The sequence below is a fragment of the Mauremys reevesii genome, linkage group 9 (assembly GCF_016161935.1).
Source record: "Mauremys reevesii isolate NIE-2019 linkage group 9, ASM1616193v1, whole genome shotgun sequence".
In the NCBI taxonomy this organism is placed as follows: Eukaryota; Metazoa; Chordata; order Testudines; family Geoemydidae; genus Mauremys; species Mauremys reevesii.
Genome location: NC_052631.1, coordinates 83,617,329 through 83,637,381, shown reverse-complemented (window position 1 = coordinate 83,637,381; position 20,053 = coordinate 83,617,329). Strand labels below are relative to the sequence as shown.

The window sequence follows — 20,053 nt, the reverse complement described above, 5'->3', positions numbered from 1 at the left end:
TCTTCCACCTCTATTAGGAGTGGATTCTTTTATACTAGGCATTTTAAGGTACCCTGGAATGGAACAAATGACAGACTGAGATCTCCTGTCTATTGGCAATAAAAATATTAAATATAGTAACACATAAGATATCAGTTTATTATAAATATCAAGGATCAAGTAGAATACTTGAAGTAGTTGAAGGATGATTATGACAGCCTTAGAAATTACAAGGAAAATAAGGTCATTCAGTTTGTGTGTCTAGGACTGGGTATACTGGTTCTTTGAGTACAAGGGTACGTTGGAGTTCAGGGTTGGTAGCTGATTGCCCCAAGATGCTCTCTGAAATGAATTCAGTATCCTGTATGTTCCACGGGAACATCTCCAGATCCAGCAAAAGGGTTTGAAGTTTGATTTGCTTGGCAGATGGCCCTTGCTACCCTTTCAGCTAACCTAGCAGGAGGTATAAAATATGCTGACTTTGCTTAGGAAGGGAAAGTCTAGGAGAAGGACTCCAGTCCTCATAGCTGGGAAGGAAATGTATCTATATTTTGGACTGCTTTGTTTCTTTTTTCACTTGCTACAGTTTGATGCCTGTGGAAGAAGCACCTGCCCTAGAGCCCTAGCTAGAGAGAGCTTTGCAATTCATGTTTTTTTATTCTGTGAAAGGCCTAATGAATACAGCACTCCAAGAAGAGGGAAGACTTTGTTATTAATGAGAACACAGAGTGTGCTGTGTCTGGTTTTACTGTGGGGAAACCTGGGCTCTCTTGGTCTGTTACTTTACAGTGTATAAATATCTTAGAGACATTTACTTGGTGTGTTTTTTAAAGTATATGTTTTCATTCAAAAGTATCCTAATTCTTGTAAGTCCTGTCAGAGGCTTTGACATGTAATTAATTTCTCTGGAGCTTTTCTCTAAGACCTAACTGCACATACAAACCTCACTCCAACACTTGCACTTATTTACAGCTCTGTTGCAGAAAATCCAATCTCCCATGGTGGTGTTTTTTTCTCCTCCTCTCCATAAAAAAGATTTCCCTCAATTTTGGCTACTGTGTCTCTTGCAACCCTCGCCATCCACAACAGACACAAGCAGTGGACACTTCAATAGGTATTTTAATATTGGAATTGCTGTGCTGGGTCTCATCTGAGGGCTACTGACCCTCCATATATTCAGCTTTAAACTAAAACCCTGTTGCAGCCTTAACTATGGAGCTATCACCACCCCATCATCTACCTACCTAGTATTGGCCTCTGTGTGTATATAGGTATGTGTGTCTTAGCTCTAGTTATAAAGCTGACTTGATAGCTATAGATCAGTTTCCATTTTCCAGGCAGTTCATACCCACAGTAGAATATTTATTTTACAGGATGGATTTTTCCATGCTTGGAGGTGTATTTGGCTTCAGAGGATAATGTTGGCACATGGGAAAGTTGAGTCAGGAGATCTTCATCAAGCTGTGGACATATATATCAGCAGCCAGACACTAGATTACATGGCTATTGGTTTTCTTTATCTTCATCCACTGTACGCACTTGCAAGACATCCCCGAGACCAGCACTGCTGTGCCTGGAAATACTGTGAGCCAGATCACCCCTCCTTCCATTGTAAAACCTGCTGGAGGGGCCTCGGCGGGAGGAGGGGGAAATCTCTCTAAAGATCCCATTGCATTATTTGTTCCCAGTCAGTCATTTGAGAGAGCAGGTTTTGCCCTTTGTGGAACGGGCCGCAGGGCCCAGCAGTGAACCTGGAGAATCCTCGAAGATCTACAAGAGATCAGGGCCATCTGTGCAGAGGTCTTTTGCCCATGAACCAGCTCTAACACTGGGCAGCCTCCTGCCCAATCACCATCCAAGGACTCCCAGCAGAACTGGGGTTTCCACAGACAAGATCACATAATCCCAAGCAATCTCATACGTTTCTGGTGAATCACTGTGGGACCAAGAGCTGGCTGGAAAAGAGGTGCTTCCTTTGCCTCACCCTGGCATGCCTGCCCGTGCCACTAGCCTGCCCATTTCCCCTATTGGGACACTGGAGCCTTGGAGCAAAGAAGTGGCTGACCCTCCCAGTCCGAGAGGGCAGTAGTCCTCTCCATGTGTATATCTGTCAAGGACACTCAGGCGCTGCACTTGGGAAAACAAGTGCCTCACTGAGTCTAGTAGAGGAGAAGCAAAATAAACTGTGGCATCTTCGTGAGGAATTAAGCAAGTGGACAAATTCTGCTCTCTGACATGCGTAACTCAGTAGCATTTCAGCTGAAGTCAATGGTGTTTCACCAGTGTAAAACTAATACTAGTGGGAGCAGAATCAGGCTCCACATGTATAGTAACTCATAACACAGCTAGCACTTTAGGCCTTCAGATTACCTGGTAGGTGACAAATGTAGAAAATAGTCCAGATATTTCAATCTTGTAATTTGGGGGTGTTTCTTCCTCTGCCCTAGATTTGATTTCAGCCCCTGCAAAATAAGTAAATGTAGATTTTAGCCATGCTTTCTGTTAAATTTATAGGAAAAGGAACATGTGCTTCCTTGAAGGAAACTGATCAAAGGATTTTTCTACACAGTAAGATTCTATAGACATTGCAATATCATTATTGCCTATAGGACAGAGAGAGGCTGTGAGAGATGAATACTATTTAGAGAACATTCTTTGTGAGACAGTAACACTGAGCCTGTCCAACAGAACTTGACCTCAGGAATATTCAGGGGTGAAAGTAACTTAAAGGACTTACCGGTACTCCGGAGTCCTTAGGAGGGGGCGGGGCCTCAACCGGAAGAGGTGGGGCCTTTAAATACCTGTGTGCTTTAAATCAGGATTTAAAGGGCCCGGGTCTGGGGCTGTGGTAGCAGCAGCTGGGAGCCCCGGGCCCTTTAAATCACCCCCGGCGCTACCAGCTGCAGAGGTGGCTGGGAGGGCGGGGGGTGATTTAAAGGGTGTGGGCTCCAGCTGCTAATACCGCAGTGGAGCCCCGGGCACTTTAAATCACCATCAGAGGGGGCTCCGGCCACTGGCGGAGCTTTAAAGGGCCCGGGGCTCTGCTGCAGTAGCGGCAGCCGGCAGCCCCTGGCCCTTTAAATCACCACCAGAGCCCCGCTGCCGCTACCCCAGGGCTCCAGCGGCGGGGCTCGGGTGGCGATTTAAAGGGCCCTAGAGGGTAGCAGCAGTGGGAGCCCTGAGCCCTTTAAATCGCCACCTGAGTGGTGCTGCCGGAGCCCCGGGGTAGCAGCAGCAGCCGGGGGCTCGGACAGGGGCACTGCCACTATCATCCTGGGCCCTTTAAATCATCCCTGGAGCGCTGGGGTAGCAGTGGCAGTGCTCCGGCGGCAAGTTAAAGGGCCCGGGGCTGTAGCGGTGGCTGGGGACGATTTTAAAGGGCCTGGGGCTCCCAAGCCCTTTAAATTGCTGCCAGGGGAAGCCGATCCGCTCCGGTACGGCGCACCGGCCCTTGCCAGTATCGGCTTACTTTCACCTCTGGGAATATTGCTTTCATGTCTGTCCATATTCTGTCTTTGGAGTCAGCTACCTCCACTCCAAGAATACCAGTCCACATAAGACTTGTTGAGCATCCCCTTGGTTTACAAAATAGAAAGAAAAGCACATTCTGGATTTTTTTGATGATCTGATTTGGAGAACAACTGATGGAAAGTTTAAACAGGAGAATCAGTTTCAGATGTTGCCTTGTTATCTTAGCCCTCAATTCAGTGGCCTGCAGCTTTCATACAGCTCATTAGTAGGGCCAATGGGAAGATGTAGAACAAAACTGCAGGAAACAAATGTGTGCGGAAACGTTCCGAATTTTGGTGTGGGAACGTTTTAAGAAAACATTCTTATGGTGGTTCGTGTACTCCCCTGAATTAAATCCCAGTGGTGGTAGTCGTGTCTTTTTAAAGCTGTACAAGTTTGCCAGTGCTTTGTGTCTGTATCAGTGTTTTCTTTCTGGAGAAATGTGGTGTGCAGTGTGAATGAAAAATGTACTCAGACAGGGTGGAGGTTAGCTGTCAGGGAGCTGGCTTCAGCTTCTCCATCCTGTGCCGACTGGCCCCTGTGCAAGTTAGAGAATCACCACTACACACCAGAGATGATGGCAGATTCAAATAAATAGGGGCATTTATTACAGCGTGCAGCATTCTCAATACCTGATCAGAATGTGAGATCATCCACACGCACATACATATTTGTGGTGCTTTGAAATGAGCAAGCAAGCAGTTCAAATATGTGAGGTGTGGATAGCCAAATGTGCAGTCATCCAACTATATTCAGCTGTGGTAGGGTTGCCTGGTGTCCGGATTTAGACTGGAACACTCAGTTGAAAAGGGATCCTGGCAGCTCTGGTCAGCACTGCTAACTGGGCTGTTAAAAGTCCAGTTGGCAGTGCTGCGGGTCTAAGGAAGGCTAGTCCCTACCTGTCCTGGCACCGTGCTGCGCCCCAGAAGCGGTCAGCAGGTCTGGCTCCTAACAAGGGGGGTCACATGGCTCTGCACACTGCCCCTGCCCTGAGCACCAGCTCGGCACTCCCATTGGCTGAGAATCATGGCCAATGGGAGCGGGGGGGGAGGTGCTTGCGGGTGAGAGCCGCGCAGAGCCACTTGTGCACCTCCACCTAGAAGCTGGACCTGCTGACTGTTTCTGGGGCACTGTGCAGAGCCAGGACAAGTAGGAAGCCTGCCTTAGCCCTGCTGCACTGCTGACTGGGAGCCGCCCGAGGTAAGCCCGCACCCCCATCCCTGAGACCCTGCCCCAAACCCAGAGCCCCCTCCTGCACCCCAAATGCCTCATCCCCAGCCCAAAGCCTGCACCCCAAACCCCTGCCCCAGTGAAAGTGAGTGAAGGTGAGGGAGAGCGAGCCACTGAGGGGAGGGGGAATGTAGTGAGTGGTGGGTGGGGCTTCAGGGCAGGAGGTGGGGCCTCAGGAAAGGGGTGGGGCAGGGGTGTTCGGTTTTGTGCGATTAGAAAGTTGGCAACCCTAACCTGTGGTTATTTGAAATGAATGATCATTGCACATTTCTTCCACCCAGAAAACCACAAGAGATGGACAGAATGGATTTGTTTAATGTCAATCCATGATGTGTTTAAGCTCCTTACCAAACTGCAGTACTCCTCCCACCAAAGATTCGTCACGCAGCAAGCGGCCCATTCCAAAGAAGTCAAGCTGGCTCACTTACTACTTTAGACTGTGTATCTCCTGAACACATGTTTAACAGGCAGGAGACATTATTAAGCAGCCTGTAACTGGAAAATGTAGAGCATCTGTCATACTTAAAAGTTAATCTTCCTAAAGTTACATGCAAATACTCTAAATGATACATAGTTTATGACTGGGAAATTTTACTAAAAATAAAGGGAGTCTCTTTGATTAAAATATGTCAATAGATCTTTTACTGGCCTCCGTGGCCCACAGAATGAAACATTTTGGCAGCCACAGCAATGGACTGAGGCGTTGGGAATGGTGTCGGTATCCATAAGCTGGGAGTCGCATTTTAACCAAGTCATCCTCTCTGGGGAGCCACTGAAAGTTGGATTTGCACTGAAGTAAAATTCTTGAGGGTAGTGAAAAATTCCTCAACAAATGCAAAGAAATGGTGTTACTGATGCTTGTTATTCTTTTGGGAAGAAAATGGAGACATCTCTTTTTAACTCCATTGAAATACATTGGACTGGGGGAGCTTTTGGAATAGAAGAGTGAAAATATGATAGCTACTTTGTTATAATAAATAGTGTTTGTCCTCCTAAACAGGGTTAGTAGGTGTGTGTAATGTTTTTTTCTTTTATTCACAGTTCTGTGAGCTTATTTCAGGAATTTTAATGACTGTAATTATGTTTTTGGAAATGTACAGGTTGGCCAGATGCAGCAGGGCATGGAATGAACAATAAGAGGTTAAATTGATGGATGACCAACAAGATAAGGATTGTGCCTCAGAAGACCATGAAACTATCCTGATTAATGGGGTGAAAGAAAATGGTAAGGAAACCTAATTACAGCACACGAAGCAGCAGTGATAACAGCAAGCCAACCTATTTTCCTAGTTCATGTATTTAATTTCTGAGTTTTGCAGACATCTTCAAAATATAGAGCAGTGGGGCAGATGGATATTTTGTGCAAATATGTTGCTGCAGCTACGAATCTTCAGTTTTTAAACCCTAAGCAACAACTGCTGCTTTTTCCCCACACATATGTGCATGCCCACACACACACAGATCTGAATTGTGATTTTTATTTTTTTTTAGTTTGTTTTTTGTTACTGCACATGCTGTTGTGACCATTTTGGCAGCATGGCCCCTCCAACTTGCTGTCCCAAGATCACATTAGAATTCTAGGCACCTCTTCTGTGCATAAACACATGCTACCGGTAAAGTCATGATCCTGAGAACTGCTGAGTAATTTCAACTCCCATTGAAATCAGTGGAAAATAATTGGCATCTTTCAGGAACATGCCCAAAATTTCCTGCATTTAGTTTTGTTTCTGGTCATTTTCAACTGCTCCATAGTTCTTTCAACAGCAATAACTAATTAAAAGTATTCTTCAGTTCTATGCTTGCCTGCAAACCTGATGGAGTTTCTATAAGGTAGGTGCATAACTGGTTGGAAAACCATTCCCAGAGAGCAGTTATCAGTGGTTCACAGTTAGGCTGGAAGGGCATAACAAGTGGGGTCCTGCAGGAATCAGTTCTGGGTCTGGTTCTGTTGAATATCTTAATCAATGATTTAGATAATCACATAGAGAGTACACTTATAAAGTTTGTGGATGATACCAGACTGGGAGGGGTTGCAAGTGCTTTGGAGGATAGGATTATAATTCAAAATGATCTGGACAAACAGGAGAAATGGTCATAAGTAAACAGGATGAAATTCAATAAGGACAAATGCAAAGTACTCCACTTAGGAAGGAACAATCAGTTGCACACATACAAAATGGGAAATGACTGCCCAGGAAGGAGTACTGCGGAAAGGGATCTGGGGGGTCATAGTGGACCACAAGCTAAACATGAGTCAACAGCGTAACGCTGTTGCAAAAAAAGCAAACATCATTCTGGGATGTATTAACAGGGGTGTTGTAAGCAAGACACGAGAAGTAATTCTTCCGCTCTCCCCTGCGCTGATTAGGCCTTAACTGGAGTACTGTGTACAGTTCTGGGTGCCACATTTCAGGAAGGATGTGGACAAACTGGAGAGAGTCCAGAGAAGAGCAACAACAATGATTAAAGGTCTAGAAAACATGACCTGTGAGGGAAGATTGAAAAAAGTGGGTTTGTTTAGTCTGGAAAAGAGAAGACTGAGAGGGGACGTGATAACAGTTTTCAAGCATGTAAAAGATTGTTACAAGGAGCGGGAAGAAAAATAGTTTTTCTTAACCTCTGAGGATAGGACAAGAAGCAATGGGTTAAATTGCAGCAAGGGAGGTTCAGGTTGGACATTAGGAAAAACTTCGCACCTGTCACGGTGGTGAAGCACTGGAATAAATTGCCTAGGGAGGTTGTAGACCAGAGGTCGGCAAACTACGGCCTGTGGGTCACATCCGGTCCCCGGGACCCTCCTACCTGGTCCCTGAGCTCCTGGCCTGGGAGGCTCGGCCCCTCCCCTGCTGTTCCCCCTCCCCCACAGCCTCAGCTCACTGTGCTGCCAGCGCAATGCTCTGGGTGGTGGGGCTGTGAGCTCTTGCCGGGCCGGGCAGTACAGCAGCAGAGCCGCAGCCTGACCCAGTGCTCTGTGCTGCGCGGTGGCGTGGCTGGCTCCAGCCGGGCGGCACAGCTGCCTGTCCTGGCGCTCTGCGCCGCCAGCCACCAGTGCTCCAGGCAGCGCGGTAAGGGGGCAGGGAGTGGGGGAATTGCATAGAGGGTAGGGGAGTTCGGTGTGGTGGTCAGGGGTGTGGATAGGGGTTGGGGTGATCAGAGGGTGGGGAACAGGGGGGTTGGATGGGGGCAGAGGTCCCAGGGAGGCAGTCAGGAAGGAGAGTGGGGGTTAGATTGGGTGGCAGGGGGCAGTCAGGGGACAGGGAGGGGTGGATGGGGCAGGGGTCCCGGGGAGTTGTCAGGGGACAGGGAATGGGGGGGTTGGATGGGGCAGGAGTCCCGGGGGGGTCCATCAAGGGGCAAGAACCAGGGCGGGTTGGATAGGGGGCCAGGCCATGCCTGGCTGTTTGGGGAAGCACAGCCCGTCCTAACTGGCCCTCCATACAATTTCGGAAATCCGATGCGGCCCTCAGGCCAAAATGTTTGCCTGCCCCTGTTGTAAAATCCCATCACTGGAGATTTTTAAGAACGGGTTAGACACACACCTGTCAGGAATGGTCTATATAATTAGTCCTGCCACGAGTGTAGGGGATTGGACTAGACGATCTCTTGAGGTCCCTTCCAGTTCTGATTCTGTGATTCAAATAAAAATTCCTCTGAGCATTTGCTGAAGTCATTTAGATTTCAAGTTCCTAGCACTGCGACAGAAACTGGCATTTTCATTCTTTGCAGAATGTTTAAATCTCTAAAAAATTATTTAAACATACATGGTTAATTGCATGTTTCTGTTTAAAATTGTTATTAGCCCTTCAATTCTACTGACTGTTGATATTTGATCGTATTGGATCTTTGAGGGCCCAATCCTGTGAGGTGTTGTAGGCTTGGATCCTTGTACCCTATCAAAATGAATTTGGTAGTTGTGTTATAACATAAGTCTGTAGGTGCAAATTCTCTTCTCTTCCCCACAGCTATAAATCCAGAGTAACTCCAGATGTATAGGTGAACAGCACTGGTGTTACCTGACAGAGAAGTGAGAAATGAAACACACATTTGTGATTGCCAGCATGACAGAATTCAGAATATATCTGTCAGTTTCAGCCAATCTTATTCTTTATCAGATACCTGCAAACAGGCTGTAAAGTAATAGTGGGTGACAGTTGCTAGAGCTACAAAGAGATTTCCTGGCCATTATGCCTGTGCCTAATCTACTGCTACCAAGCAGAATCAATGGTTACCTTGTCAATAGAAACTGATTTGATTTGTAGAATCTGATACAACTTCCATGAAATGCAGTTAAACAAACAGAAATAGGAAAATGTCTTAATTAAATACTGTAGTATAGTAGTGAATTTTCTAAAGGTTTTGGCCCAGATCTTCCAGTGCTGTGCAGTCACTTGATGCTGAACCAAAAGCGGGTTATGTGCTGACGGCAGTGTCTCTGGCCATGTGAGGATCACTATAGTGTAGGGCAGGGGTGGCCAACCTGTGGCTCCGGAGCCACATGCGGCTCTTCAGAAGTTAATATGCGTCTCCTTGTATAGGCACCGACTCCGGGGCTGGAGCTGCAGGCGCCAACTTTCTAATGTGCCGGGGGATGCTCATTGCTCAACCCCCGGCTCTGCCACAGGCCCTGCCCCCACTCCACCTCTTCCCGCCCCCTCCCCTGAGCCTCCTCCCCGCTATCCCCCAGAGCCTCCTGCACACCACAAAACAGCTGATCGGGAGGTGCGGGAAGGGAGGAGGAGGCGCTGATCGGTGGGGCTGCCGGTGGGTGGGAGGCACTGGGAGCCGGGTTGGGGAGCTGATGGCAATTTACGCTGGTAAATTCTGGCTCTTCCTCAGGCTCAGGTTGGCCACCGCTGGTGTAGGGGATTGTGACTTAGAGTCAGCATGGCAGTTCTTATGCCATCATCATCTCCCTTCCGAAGGAACTCGGATATGAAATTGCAGAACTACTAAGTGTTGTATGTAACGTATCACCACTTAAATCAGCTTCTGTACCAGGTGACTGGTCTTTCAAAAAGCCTTTGACAGTATCCCTCACCGAAGGCTCTTAAGCAATGTAAGTAGTCTTGGGATAGGAGGGAGGGTCCTGTCATGGATCAGTAATTGTTTAGAAGGTAGGAAATAAAGAGTAGGAATAAATGGTCAGGTCTCACAGTTGAGAGAGGTAAATAATGGGGTCCCCCAAGGATCTGTATTGGGACCAGGGCTGTTCAGTATATTCATAAATGATCTGGAAAAAGGGGTAAACAGTGAGGTGGCAAAATTTGCAGATGATACAAAATTACTCAAGATAGTTAAGTCCAAAGATGACTGTGAAGAGTTACAAAGGAATCTCACAAAACTGGCTGACTGGGCAACAAAATGGCAGATGAAATTCAATGTTGATAAACAGGGCCCTGCGCATTTGGATCCGCATCTGATCTGCGATCTGCAAACATAGTCTGCGGATATCCACAGATTTGCAGGGCTCTGTTGATAAATGCAAAGTAATGCGCATTAGAAAACAGAATCCCAACTACATGTTTAAAATGATGGGATCTAAATTAGCTGTTACCACTTAAGAGAGAGATTTTGGAGTCATTGTGGATAGTTCTCTGAAAACATATGCTCAATATACAGCAGCAGTCAAAAAAGCGATAACAATGTTAGGAACCATTAGGAAAGGGAGAGATAATATGATAGAAAATATCATAATGCCACTATAAAAATCCATGGTATGCCCACACCTTGAATACTGTGTGTAGTTCTGTTTGCACCATCTCAAAAAAGATATATTAGAATTGGAAATGGTACAGAGAGAGGCAATAAAAATGATTAAGGGTGTGGAACAGCTTCCATATGAGGAGCGATTAAAAAGACTAGGACTTTTCAGCTTGGAAAAGAGACAGTTAAGGGGGGGATATGATAGAGGTATATAAAATCATGGATGGCGTGGCGAAAGTGAGTAAGAAAGTAATGTATATTCCTTCACAAGAACCATGGATCACCCAATGAAAATGATGGGCAGCAGGTTTAAAACAAACAAAAGGAAGTACTTCTTCACACAACACACAGTCAACCTGTGGAACTCATTGCCAGGGGATGTTGTGAAGGCCAAAACTATAACACAGTTCAAAAAAGAATTAAGTAAGTTCATGGAGGAGAGATCCATCAATGGCTATTAGCCAAGATGGTTAGGGATGCGATCCCATGCTCTGGGTATCACTAGCCTCTGACTGCCAGAAGCTGGGAGTGGATGACAGCGGATGGATCATTCAATGATTGCCCTTTTCTGTTCATTCGCTTTGAAGCCTTTGGCATTGGCCACTGTCAGAAGATAGGATTTTGGTCTAGATGGACCATTGGTCTGACCCAGTATGGCCGTTCTTATGTTTGCATGGTCATTATGGTGGTAGCCAGGGCTTCTCTATCTTCTACCAATCCCTCACTGCTTTACTGACCTGTTGGGGACACTGGCATCCAGTGTAATTTAGAGTAGCCTTTAGGTGCTCTAATTTACAGCTAGGGATTGGCCTGGCATGAAACAGGCTGAGAACTTGGGGAGTGCAAAGGAGGCCCCTTTTGCACTCCTCCCTTTCCGCAGCTATACTGCACTCTCCTTGGCTAGAGATGAGTATTTGGGCTACTGTGTTTTCACTCAGCTTTTGAGTTAACATGTTACCATAAAATACTGAAATAATGTTAAAATTGTGCCAAAAACTGACAAAAGCTGGAAAATCCATAGGTAAGTCTGAAATGCTCTTCTTGGCTCTTAGCCACTCTGTTCATTGAAGCCACTACAGTCCATTGGGTAAATACACCTTTTAATTGAATATGATCTTGACTTTAGCACCATACAGTCCCTGGAAAATCCATTTTTCAGGATTTGCACCTCACAGAAGACAAGCTCATTTTTACAGGTGTAGATCTAAAAAATGGAGATTGTATAGTTGGTAGTGAATGTTTTAAGACCGAGTTCTCGTTGTCATTTTAACTCCCCTTGTTCATGTCCTTGTAACTTTCACAGACATATTCCTTTGGGCCTCAATTTCCCATGCTGTCAGCTCAAAGTTAATTTTTTTTTTTTAAGTTGGAGCTGAATTTGTTCATTTGTTTTGAAAGTTAAGGGAGCTGGCCCAAAAGATGCGTATATAATCCCATATAATCCAGTAGAAATGTTTGCACCCTCAAACTCAAAAATGGCTCAAGTGAGGAACTCAAAGTTGTTTTTTAGTCCTCTCTGAAAAAGGAAAAGTGAACCACATTTCAGGGAAGCCAGTTCAGTAGCTTTAAAGCGATATATGTTTAAAGGTGGAGTGTAATGTGCCTGTGTGTGTGTAAAACATATCCATTTTCACAGGGCCCCGAAGGTAGCGTTACTTGGAAGGTGGGGTGCATGCCGAATCGCCTTAGCTTTAGGTTGCCCGTACCTGCTTATGGCTTTAAAGCTAAAGGTGGCTCAGCCCTTAAGACTGCCAATCGTGTGGAGCTGCCTTAAGCTCTTTGAGCCTGATTCTGATCCCATACCAGTTTTACACTGAGTTTCACAGCTGCAGCTGCGCCACTGTAGCACATCAGTGTAGACCCTCACAATGGCAAAGGGGTAGGGGTTCTCCTGTCGCTGTAGTTAATCCACCTCCCCAAGAAGTGGTAGCTACGTTGATGGAAGAATTCCTCTGTTGACCTTGTGCTGTCTACACCGAAGGCTAGGTCAGAGACACAGCTATGCCGATGTAAGTTTTCAGGGTAGACCTGCCCTGAGGTCCAGAACCCTCAACCCCATCCTGCAGTTGTTGGCTCAGCAGAGCTCCTAAGGCCATTACTGCAGGATGTTGGCAGGAATATTAGCCACAGGCTACTGTTCTCCCTAGAGATTTTTGTATATCAATAGATCCATAGAATGGGAGATCCCCTGGCCATACTTCTTCCTCAAGGTACCTGCAGACAGAGGCCTGGTCTGCACTAGGAATTTACTTTGGGACAGCTACGTCTCTCAAGGTGTGAAAAATCCACACCTCTAAGGGCAGGTCCATACTCACCGCGCGGGTCGAGGCGGTGAGTTCGACTTCTCGGAGTTCGAACTATCGCATCTGATCTAGACGCGATAGTTCGAACTCCGGAAGCGCCGCGGTTGACTCCAGTACTCCACCACTGCAAACGGCGGTGGTGGAGTCGACGGGGGAGCCGCGGAGTTCGACCCCGCCGCGTCTGGACGGGTGAGTAGTTCGAATTAGGGTACTTCGAATTCAGCTACACTATTCCCGTAGCTGAATTTGCGTACCCTAATTCGAACCCCCTTTTTAGTGTGGACCAGGCCTGAGAGATGTAGTATATCGACCTAGCCCCTGACGTAGACCAGTTCTAGGTTGATGGAAGAATTCTTCTGTTGACCGGGCTACTGCCTCTCGGGAAGGTGGATTACCTGTGCCGATGGGAGAACCCCTCCCATCCGCGTAGGTAGTGTCTACACTGAAGTGCTACAGAAGTGCAGTTGTGCCACTGCAGTGTTTTAAGTGTAGACATACCCAGAGTCACTGCAGAGCTAGTCTGCAGGGAGTGCAGGGGGATATGGAGATTCATATCTTAACCCCTGCACTGTGGACCTTCCAACAGCCCCAGAATTTTGCCTATGTTACTAAATAAATGTTCAATGTGTGATGTGCCTAAGTTCGTGCTGCCTTGAAAACCTTCATCTTCTGAGTTTCTTGACTTTTGTGTCCTAGTTTTCTCCTCATTAACAGTGCAGTAACACATTTGTTCTTTACTTTATATTGTATTGTATAACTCTGTGGGTGTTTACATAAACACATTATGGGCTAGATCTTCAGCTAGTGTAAATTGGCATAAATATATTAAATTAGTTGTTTCTCATCAGTTTCAGTGTAAAATAAATACTCTTGATAAAGGTGACTGTAGTAGATTGCATGGATGTCAGATCTTTCCATATGCATCAGTCCTTTTACAGTGTTTGTCCTATTCGTGGCACTTTGAACCATTTCCACTAGACTCACAAATTTTTTATAGACGCATTGTCGGTTACGTCTTTTTGTATTTGGTACTTCAATATGGGTCAGATTCTGCCACCCTCACTAGTGTTGAGTAGACCTTTATGCCTTGAGTAGTCTATTTGATTCCAGTAGACTTACCTAAAATGTAAGTGATGACTGAACATGAGAAAGGGTATCAGAATCTGTCTCCACATTAATAGAAGAGACCATTCATTTTGTGTGTGTGTATATATATATTTTTTCTTCTTACTCAGATATCAGTGCATGCTCAAAGATGCAAAAAATTAAATTCTCTCTAGATATCAAAGGTCTATATTTATAATTTTTTTTAAAGGGACTCAGATTAAAAATCTTATTTAAAATAATTCCTTACCTATGTCGCTATAAAAGAATCTTATTGATTACAAAAATGAAAAGAATTTTTAAAATCTAATTTACTTTTATTTCTATATAGCATTTGTTTTACTTTTTGCATTTCTTTCAGCTTGAACAATGCCAGTTTTAAATCAGGGTAACTTCTAACTCTTGAGCACTGACAATTCGCAGATGTGTTTGCAACCCATATCTGCAAGATATTTATTTAAGTACCTATTTCCATTGCAGTTACATTTTAAAAAATGTTAATAGGAACATTTCTATTAAACTTCGAATTTTTTTTTTTACAGCCTACATTTTACCCAGCTTTGACATAATGGTATCCACTTAGCAACATGTAATTTTTTTAAAACAAGTATCAATGTATTTTAAATATAACCTTGTTCATGTGCAAGGAGGCTACAAGGGGTAGTACATTTGTATTTTTTGTACATCACAAAATCAATTAGTTACACAAATTAAACATTGCAGTCTTGTAAGCAAAACACTGCTGTTTTTCAAATTATTTATTTGTTTGCAAAAGTCATCTCCCAAAATATAGCAAGAGGAGGGGAAAAGAGTCAGATTAGAATCCCAATGTTCTTAAATTAACTCTTTCTCTTTTTCCCTCCCTTCCACTCTCCCTTTTTCTTTCAATTCCTCCAGAATCACATGACCCAGACAGTGATGAGAAGCCTTGCACTGCTGCAGATGCTGCGGTTACATTTTCAGCCTTGACAATAGCTCAGAAGGAAAATCAAGTGTGCCACCGAGTGCTGCCTCCTCTGACTTCAAAGAAGCCCTGTTTGTTGAGCCCTCCTTCTCCTCTGAGACTCACTGATGTACCTGAGCACACTTCAGATGACTCGTCCGCACATGCTATTTCTCTTACATCTTGTGTTACAAAGGGCATGAGCTCCTGGTCTCTGCCAGGCGATTGTGAGAAGGCTCCATTCACAATTATGGAGCCCGGAGGCATGTCAGCTCTGACTGGTGACTGCTTGATGCAGCCAAGCCGGACCTGTCTAGGCTGCTTTATTGAATCAAAGGACGGCATTGATGCAGAGCCGGGAATAAGCTTGAAAGTGGGTGATATAAATAGGGATTATGACACCTGTTCAGTCTCTGATATAGGGATTCACTGCATGAGCACAGGAGAAACCATGAGATATGGGGATCAACTGCTTTCAGACCAGCTTTTAAGCTTCCCTATGCATAAATCGAGGGCAGCAGACAAAAGAGATGCAGAGAAATCTGACAGTGATTCAGAGGACCCCACTCAGAAAAATTATTACGAGGGATTACTATCAGACAAATGCAATGGTGAGGAACCTTTGCTAACAAATCCCAACCAGGAGTGGGGCTATTTCGAATCTTTCATTAGTGAAAGTAAAATAGAGCTGCTTGACCTTTGCTCCAAAAATGAGCTTTCTGTAAACCTGTTTTCTGAGGAAGATGTGGATAATTACATGTTTGATGATGATGATTCAACCTTGGGAAGTGACGTCTGCTCCTTAAAGATTAGATATGAATCTTTCCAAGACAACGTGAGGGAGAAGACCAATGCCCTGCAAGAGGATGCCCAGTTCAACTTCTTTCCCAGCGTGTTTGGCAACTGCACTAAAAGAGACAGCAAGAGCACCCTGAAGAGGGGGGCTGGTGGTGGTGCTGACCCTTCCCAATTCAAATCCGAAGAGGGCATCATTTGGGGGGAGGAAGAGGAGGATGGAGAGGAGGAGGATGGGGAGGAGGAGGAGAAAGCTGCCTTAAATAAAACTTGCAACAGTACAGAGGTGGTACAGTATATAGGCTCTAAAAGGAGCCACTTCTTGGACTCTGTGAATTCCACAGAGGACTCTGGGGAGTTCAGTGATGACAGCACCTGCACGGAGTCCTCGGATGATGTGCTGCGGGATATAAAGGACTGTAGCAGGTATCTGTCCAGGGAACATTCCAGTTCCTTCATACAGCAGAACTATGGGCTGCGGGCAAAGAGGAAAGTGCGATACAGCGATGATTATTTGTACGATGTGGATTCCATTGAGAGTGAGAAGATTCTGGATAAGAAAGAGTGGCTCCCGGATGGACCCAAAGAGGAAGATGACGATGAATGGTGCCCCAAGAAAAGGCGAAAAGTCTCTCGCAAGGAGCCCCCGGTTATCATCAAGTACATCATCATTAACAGATTTAAAGGGGAGAAGCATATGCTGGTGAAGCTCAGTAAAGTCGATGCCAATGAGACAACTGTTACCCTAAGTGAGGAACTGCTCAGCAAGTATGAAAAACTGGCCCCACTGAAGGGCTTCTGGCAAGAGAGGCAGCAGAGCCGGATGGATTATCTTAGGTCGTCTCTCTATCACAAACAGAATTTCTATCTTAATGGCTCGGATGTCTCATTCCTCCCTCACCCGAGAAAGCGAAAATGCAAACTAGCAAACAGGCACAGGATTCAAAGAATTAAAGCCATTGAGCAATCAGTGAACAAACTGGGTTCCTGCTCCTCTGATCAGAAGCAGCCTTGCAGCAGTAAAGAGGATGCAGGCCTGAAAGGGATGCAGACATTAGCCATCGCTACCCCCAGCTGTGCAAACGGATTACATTTAAATGACATCACAGGCATTGCCTCAGTGAAGTACAAATCACAGGAAAGGGAATATAAGGGGACAGAGAGGAAAGTGCTACGCCGAATCAAATTCAAAAGTGAAGCCCGGTTGAAATGCAAGAAAATCAAAGCTGCCACAAATACGGAAGAAATCTCCCCTGCTTTGGAAAATCAGGACACAGCAGCTAGTTTGAAGGATGAAAATATTCCTTGTGCTTCAGACAGCTCCCATATTTCTGAGTGCCATGAGGATAAGGTTGCTAAAAATTCTACTTTCCTGCCAGCCACCTGCTCTCCAGACAAGCCTCTACCACCTGCTAATATCACCACCAATGTACCCCTGATTCCCGGTGGGTATCTGCAGACATTGTTAGATGCTTCTGATTTGTCAAGTAACACTGGTATCTCATACTTCACCCAGCATCCCGCTGAACAGCAGCATTCCCTCCCTAGCATTGTTCAGGCAGAAAAGCAGTTCTCTGCTCTGCAGACAGCCCAGAGTTGTGTGCTGTCCCCGCCTTCTGAATCTGAACTGCAGCAGTCACCTGGCCACTTAGAAATTGAGCAGAGCAACTTCAATAGCATGTGGCCAGCAAACAAGGCTGCCAACAGCAACCATCAGGAATTTGCAAGTGACATGAGGGAGGCTTCTGCATTATCAAATGAGTTTGGTGGCTCAGCAGGAGCAGACAACCTCCCAGCCTCTGGATACAGTCAAGTAAATCTGAATAGCAGCAAATTGCTATACCAAAAAAAATATGTGCCGGATAACCAACAAGTGCAGTCTGATGATTCTTATCAGTCATGTCATTTTAATAATGGAGAGGGGCGCTTTCATTTCCAACGAGGTACACTAAGTACAGATGATGGCAGACTCATTAGTTTTGATTCAGTGGGCTCATTGTCAGTTAGTTCGAGCAATTACAGTTCTTTAAGTCTAAAGTCTTGTGAAAAGGACGGCGAAGATGATATTAATGATGATTTCTTGGCCCACTGCAGTCCCAAGCTAGTGATCCAACAAAGCATAGATGAAATAACCCCTTTGAAAGAGTCTACGGACCTTTTAGATATCTCCAACTTCACACCTGATAAGTTCCGTCAGTCATCGCTTTCGGAAATGTCTCCTCCTGACACCCCCAACCTTTCCCCTCAGATAACTGTGTCAGATACCAAATCGCTAGGCAATCTGAAAGGTTTTCAGGAGACTACTCAGACTGTGCTAAGCAATACTGATAAGGTCAAGTGGAACTGTGGGGTTCTCCAGACCCAAGATCAGGCAGATAATGGGTTTACTTTAAATAATCATCAGTTTCAGTTCCATATGTTCAATGATGAAGATTCTGTTAGCCTCCTTGAAAAAAGTCCATGCTTGTCAACATTTAATGAGCCATCTGGTCAAATTAGCGCCAATAGCAAAGTGTCAAAATCTAAGAGGAAAAGTTCATCCAGCAAGAATGTAGGTACAAACCAAAGTTCTCCCCAGAAAAACACTAGGAAAAAATCTCCTAAAACTAACAAAGGAACTGATAAACCACAAAATAAGAATTCCAGGCAGACTCCCAAGTCAACAAGGAAAGGGAAAAATGCAGCTGGAGTCAATGGTGAAAAGGCTCAAGCAGTTGGCAGCAGGACAGTCAATCAGTTAAATAATACAGCCTCAACAACAAAGGCATTAGCTGAATGCATTCAGCACCGCAGCCCAACCTCTGTAAAGATAGGGAAACATAATGGACTATCTGGTGAATGGTCACTAAGAAAAGACAATAGTACAGGCTGGTCTGAAACTAGTATAGCAAACACTAACAACCTCCTTGATGATGATCAAAGGGAATTTGAGGAACCTTCCAATATTTTATCTAACATTGCATCTGGAATGGCAGATGTTCAGAGATTTATGATGGCCTCAATCGAACCCTTGTGGGGGCCTGTAGGCCATAACAGCGTCCCAGATATATTCCGGTCGCCTGAATCTAACAGCCTGAAATTGAAAACTCTTAAAATTTTGGCAGGGACATCACAAGAGTCCAAGAAAAAGGGAAATGGTAATTCCCCGGGAACTGCGAAGAATCACAAGTCAAGCAACAAGGGCTCAAGCAAAAATAATGGCAAAGCCACAACTTGTGATCCCAGTCGCCCCAACTGTTCAACTGGGTACAATATAGACATTCACTCTCCCTTTTTTGATAAAAGCTATAGTAACCTGAGCACTTTAGGCAATAATGGACCTACCCATAAAAAGCTGTACCGTCATAAATCAAGTTCTAAATCACTGAGGGATGAGAACTGTAAAGTAAAGCGAACAGACCGTGAACAGACCCATAAGGACCCATCTGTGACAGCTTCTTTTGAAAAACTGAGGTAATGCTGCACCAAACTGGCTGGAATGCATCCTTAACTTTCCTACTACCTGCTAAGCCCGCTGTTCCTCATTTTTTCCTTCCTGAAAGCAAGAGTTGCATGAAAGAGACATTCCCCTTTTACAATTTTTTTTAAGTGCATGAAAATACTTATTACTTGCAAGCTACCTAAAAGAATGACCCATTTTCTGGCTTGGCTGGGGTTAAAAAACTAACAAGGCTTCTCTTTTCTGCTGTTTGGCTTCTTCAGTTTTTAATTACTTATTTATTGAAAAAAAAACAATTACATGCTCTTTTTAATGATTTTGAAAAGGAAAGACTTTTTTTTGAACATTTTGTATAAAACAAAACACAAAAAAGAAGTTATGCATCCAAAAGCCAAGATATCTAACTAAAGGCTCTTTAGTTTGAAAATGAAAACTCATTCATAATTGAGCTTCATGTGGCAATTTTGAGTGCTTTCTAGCCCCCTCTGCTGTTTATATCATAACCTGTATCATAAAGCTTCATCTACTGTATCAGAGTTTAGAGCATATGATCCTGTTGTGGTGACTCCACACAAGCTAACTAAGATGGCATAAAATGTTTGATTTTTCTGCAGGGAATCAGACTACATTCTTCTTAAAGCAGAAACAACATTTTTGGTTTTACCTGTGTTTGAAGAAGAGACTCCTTTTTCTAGAAAGACATTTGATGTTTGGTTTTTTTGGTTTTTGTTTGTTTCTTTCAAAATATGCCTTGTGGTATGTTGAAATGTAAGTGCTGAAATGAAGAGTTTGAAATTGTGGGAATTTATTCTTTGAAAGCAAACCTAATCTGGTATTCTCTGTGAAAGACTTTTGAAAGTCATACTGTTGTACAGTAGTTTATGCACTATTACCCACATCAACAACAAAAATTGTGCCAAACTATGAACAAGTGACTGTATTGTACATATTTTTACTTCTCTATCAACATTGGGTTGTGAGTGTTTTCTGGAACTATGCCTTTTGATTTACTATAAACATTCCAGTGATTATGTATTAACCACCCCT

At 44.6% G+C, this 20,053-nt stretch overlaps 1 protein-coding gene across 17 annotated transcripts in view; it reads left to right on the top strand.

The window, feature by feature from the left end:
- The window catches only part of NEXMIF (neurite extension and migration factor), a 226,612-nt gene extending 206,826 nt beyond the window's left edge, over positions 1 to 19,786 (top strand). For 15 of the 17 annotated variants that reach the window (XM_039487169.1, XM_039487175.1, XM_039487178.1 and 12 more), the window contains 2 exons: positions 5,820 to 5,944; positions 14,727 to 19,786. In XM_039487169.1, the coding sequence (XP_039343103.1) occupies positions 5,869 to 5,944; positions 14,727 to 19,024 (4,374 nt within the window). In that variant the 5' untranslated portion in view covers positions 5,820 to 5,868 and the 3' untranslated portion in view covers positions 19,025 to 19,786. Of the gene's footprint in view, positions 1 to 1,352; positions 2,353 to 5,819; positions 5,945 to 14,726 lie in introns of all 17 variants that reach the window. The other 2 variants (XM_039487179.1, XM_039487176.1) reach the window with 2 other exon arrangements.
- Positions 19,787 to 20,053: the final 267 nt, after the last annotated feature.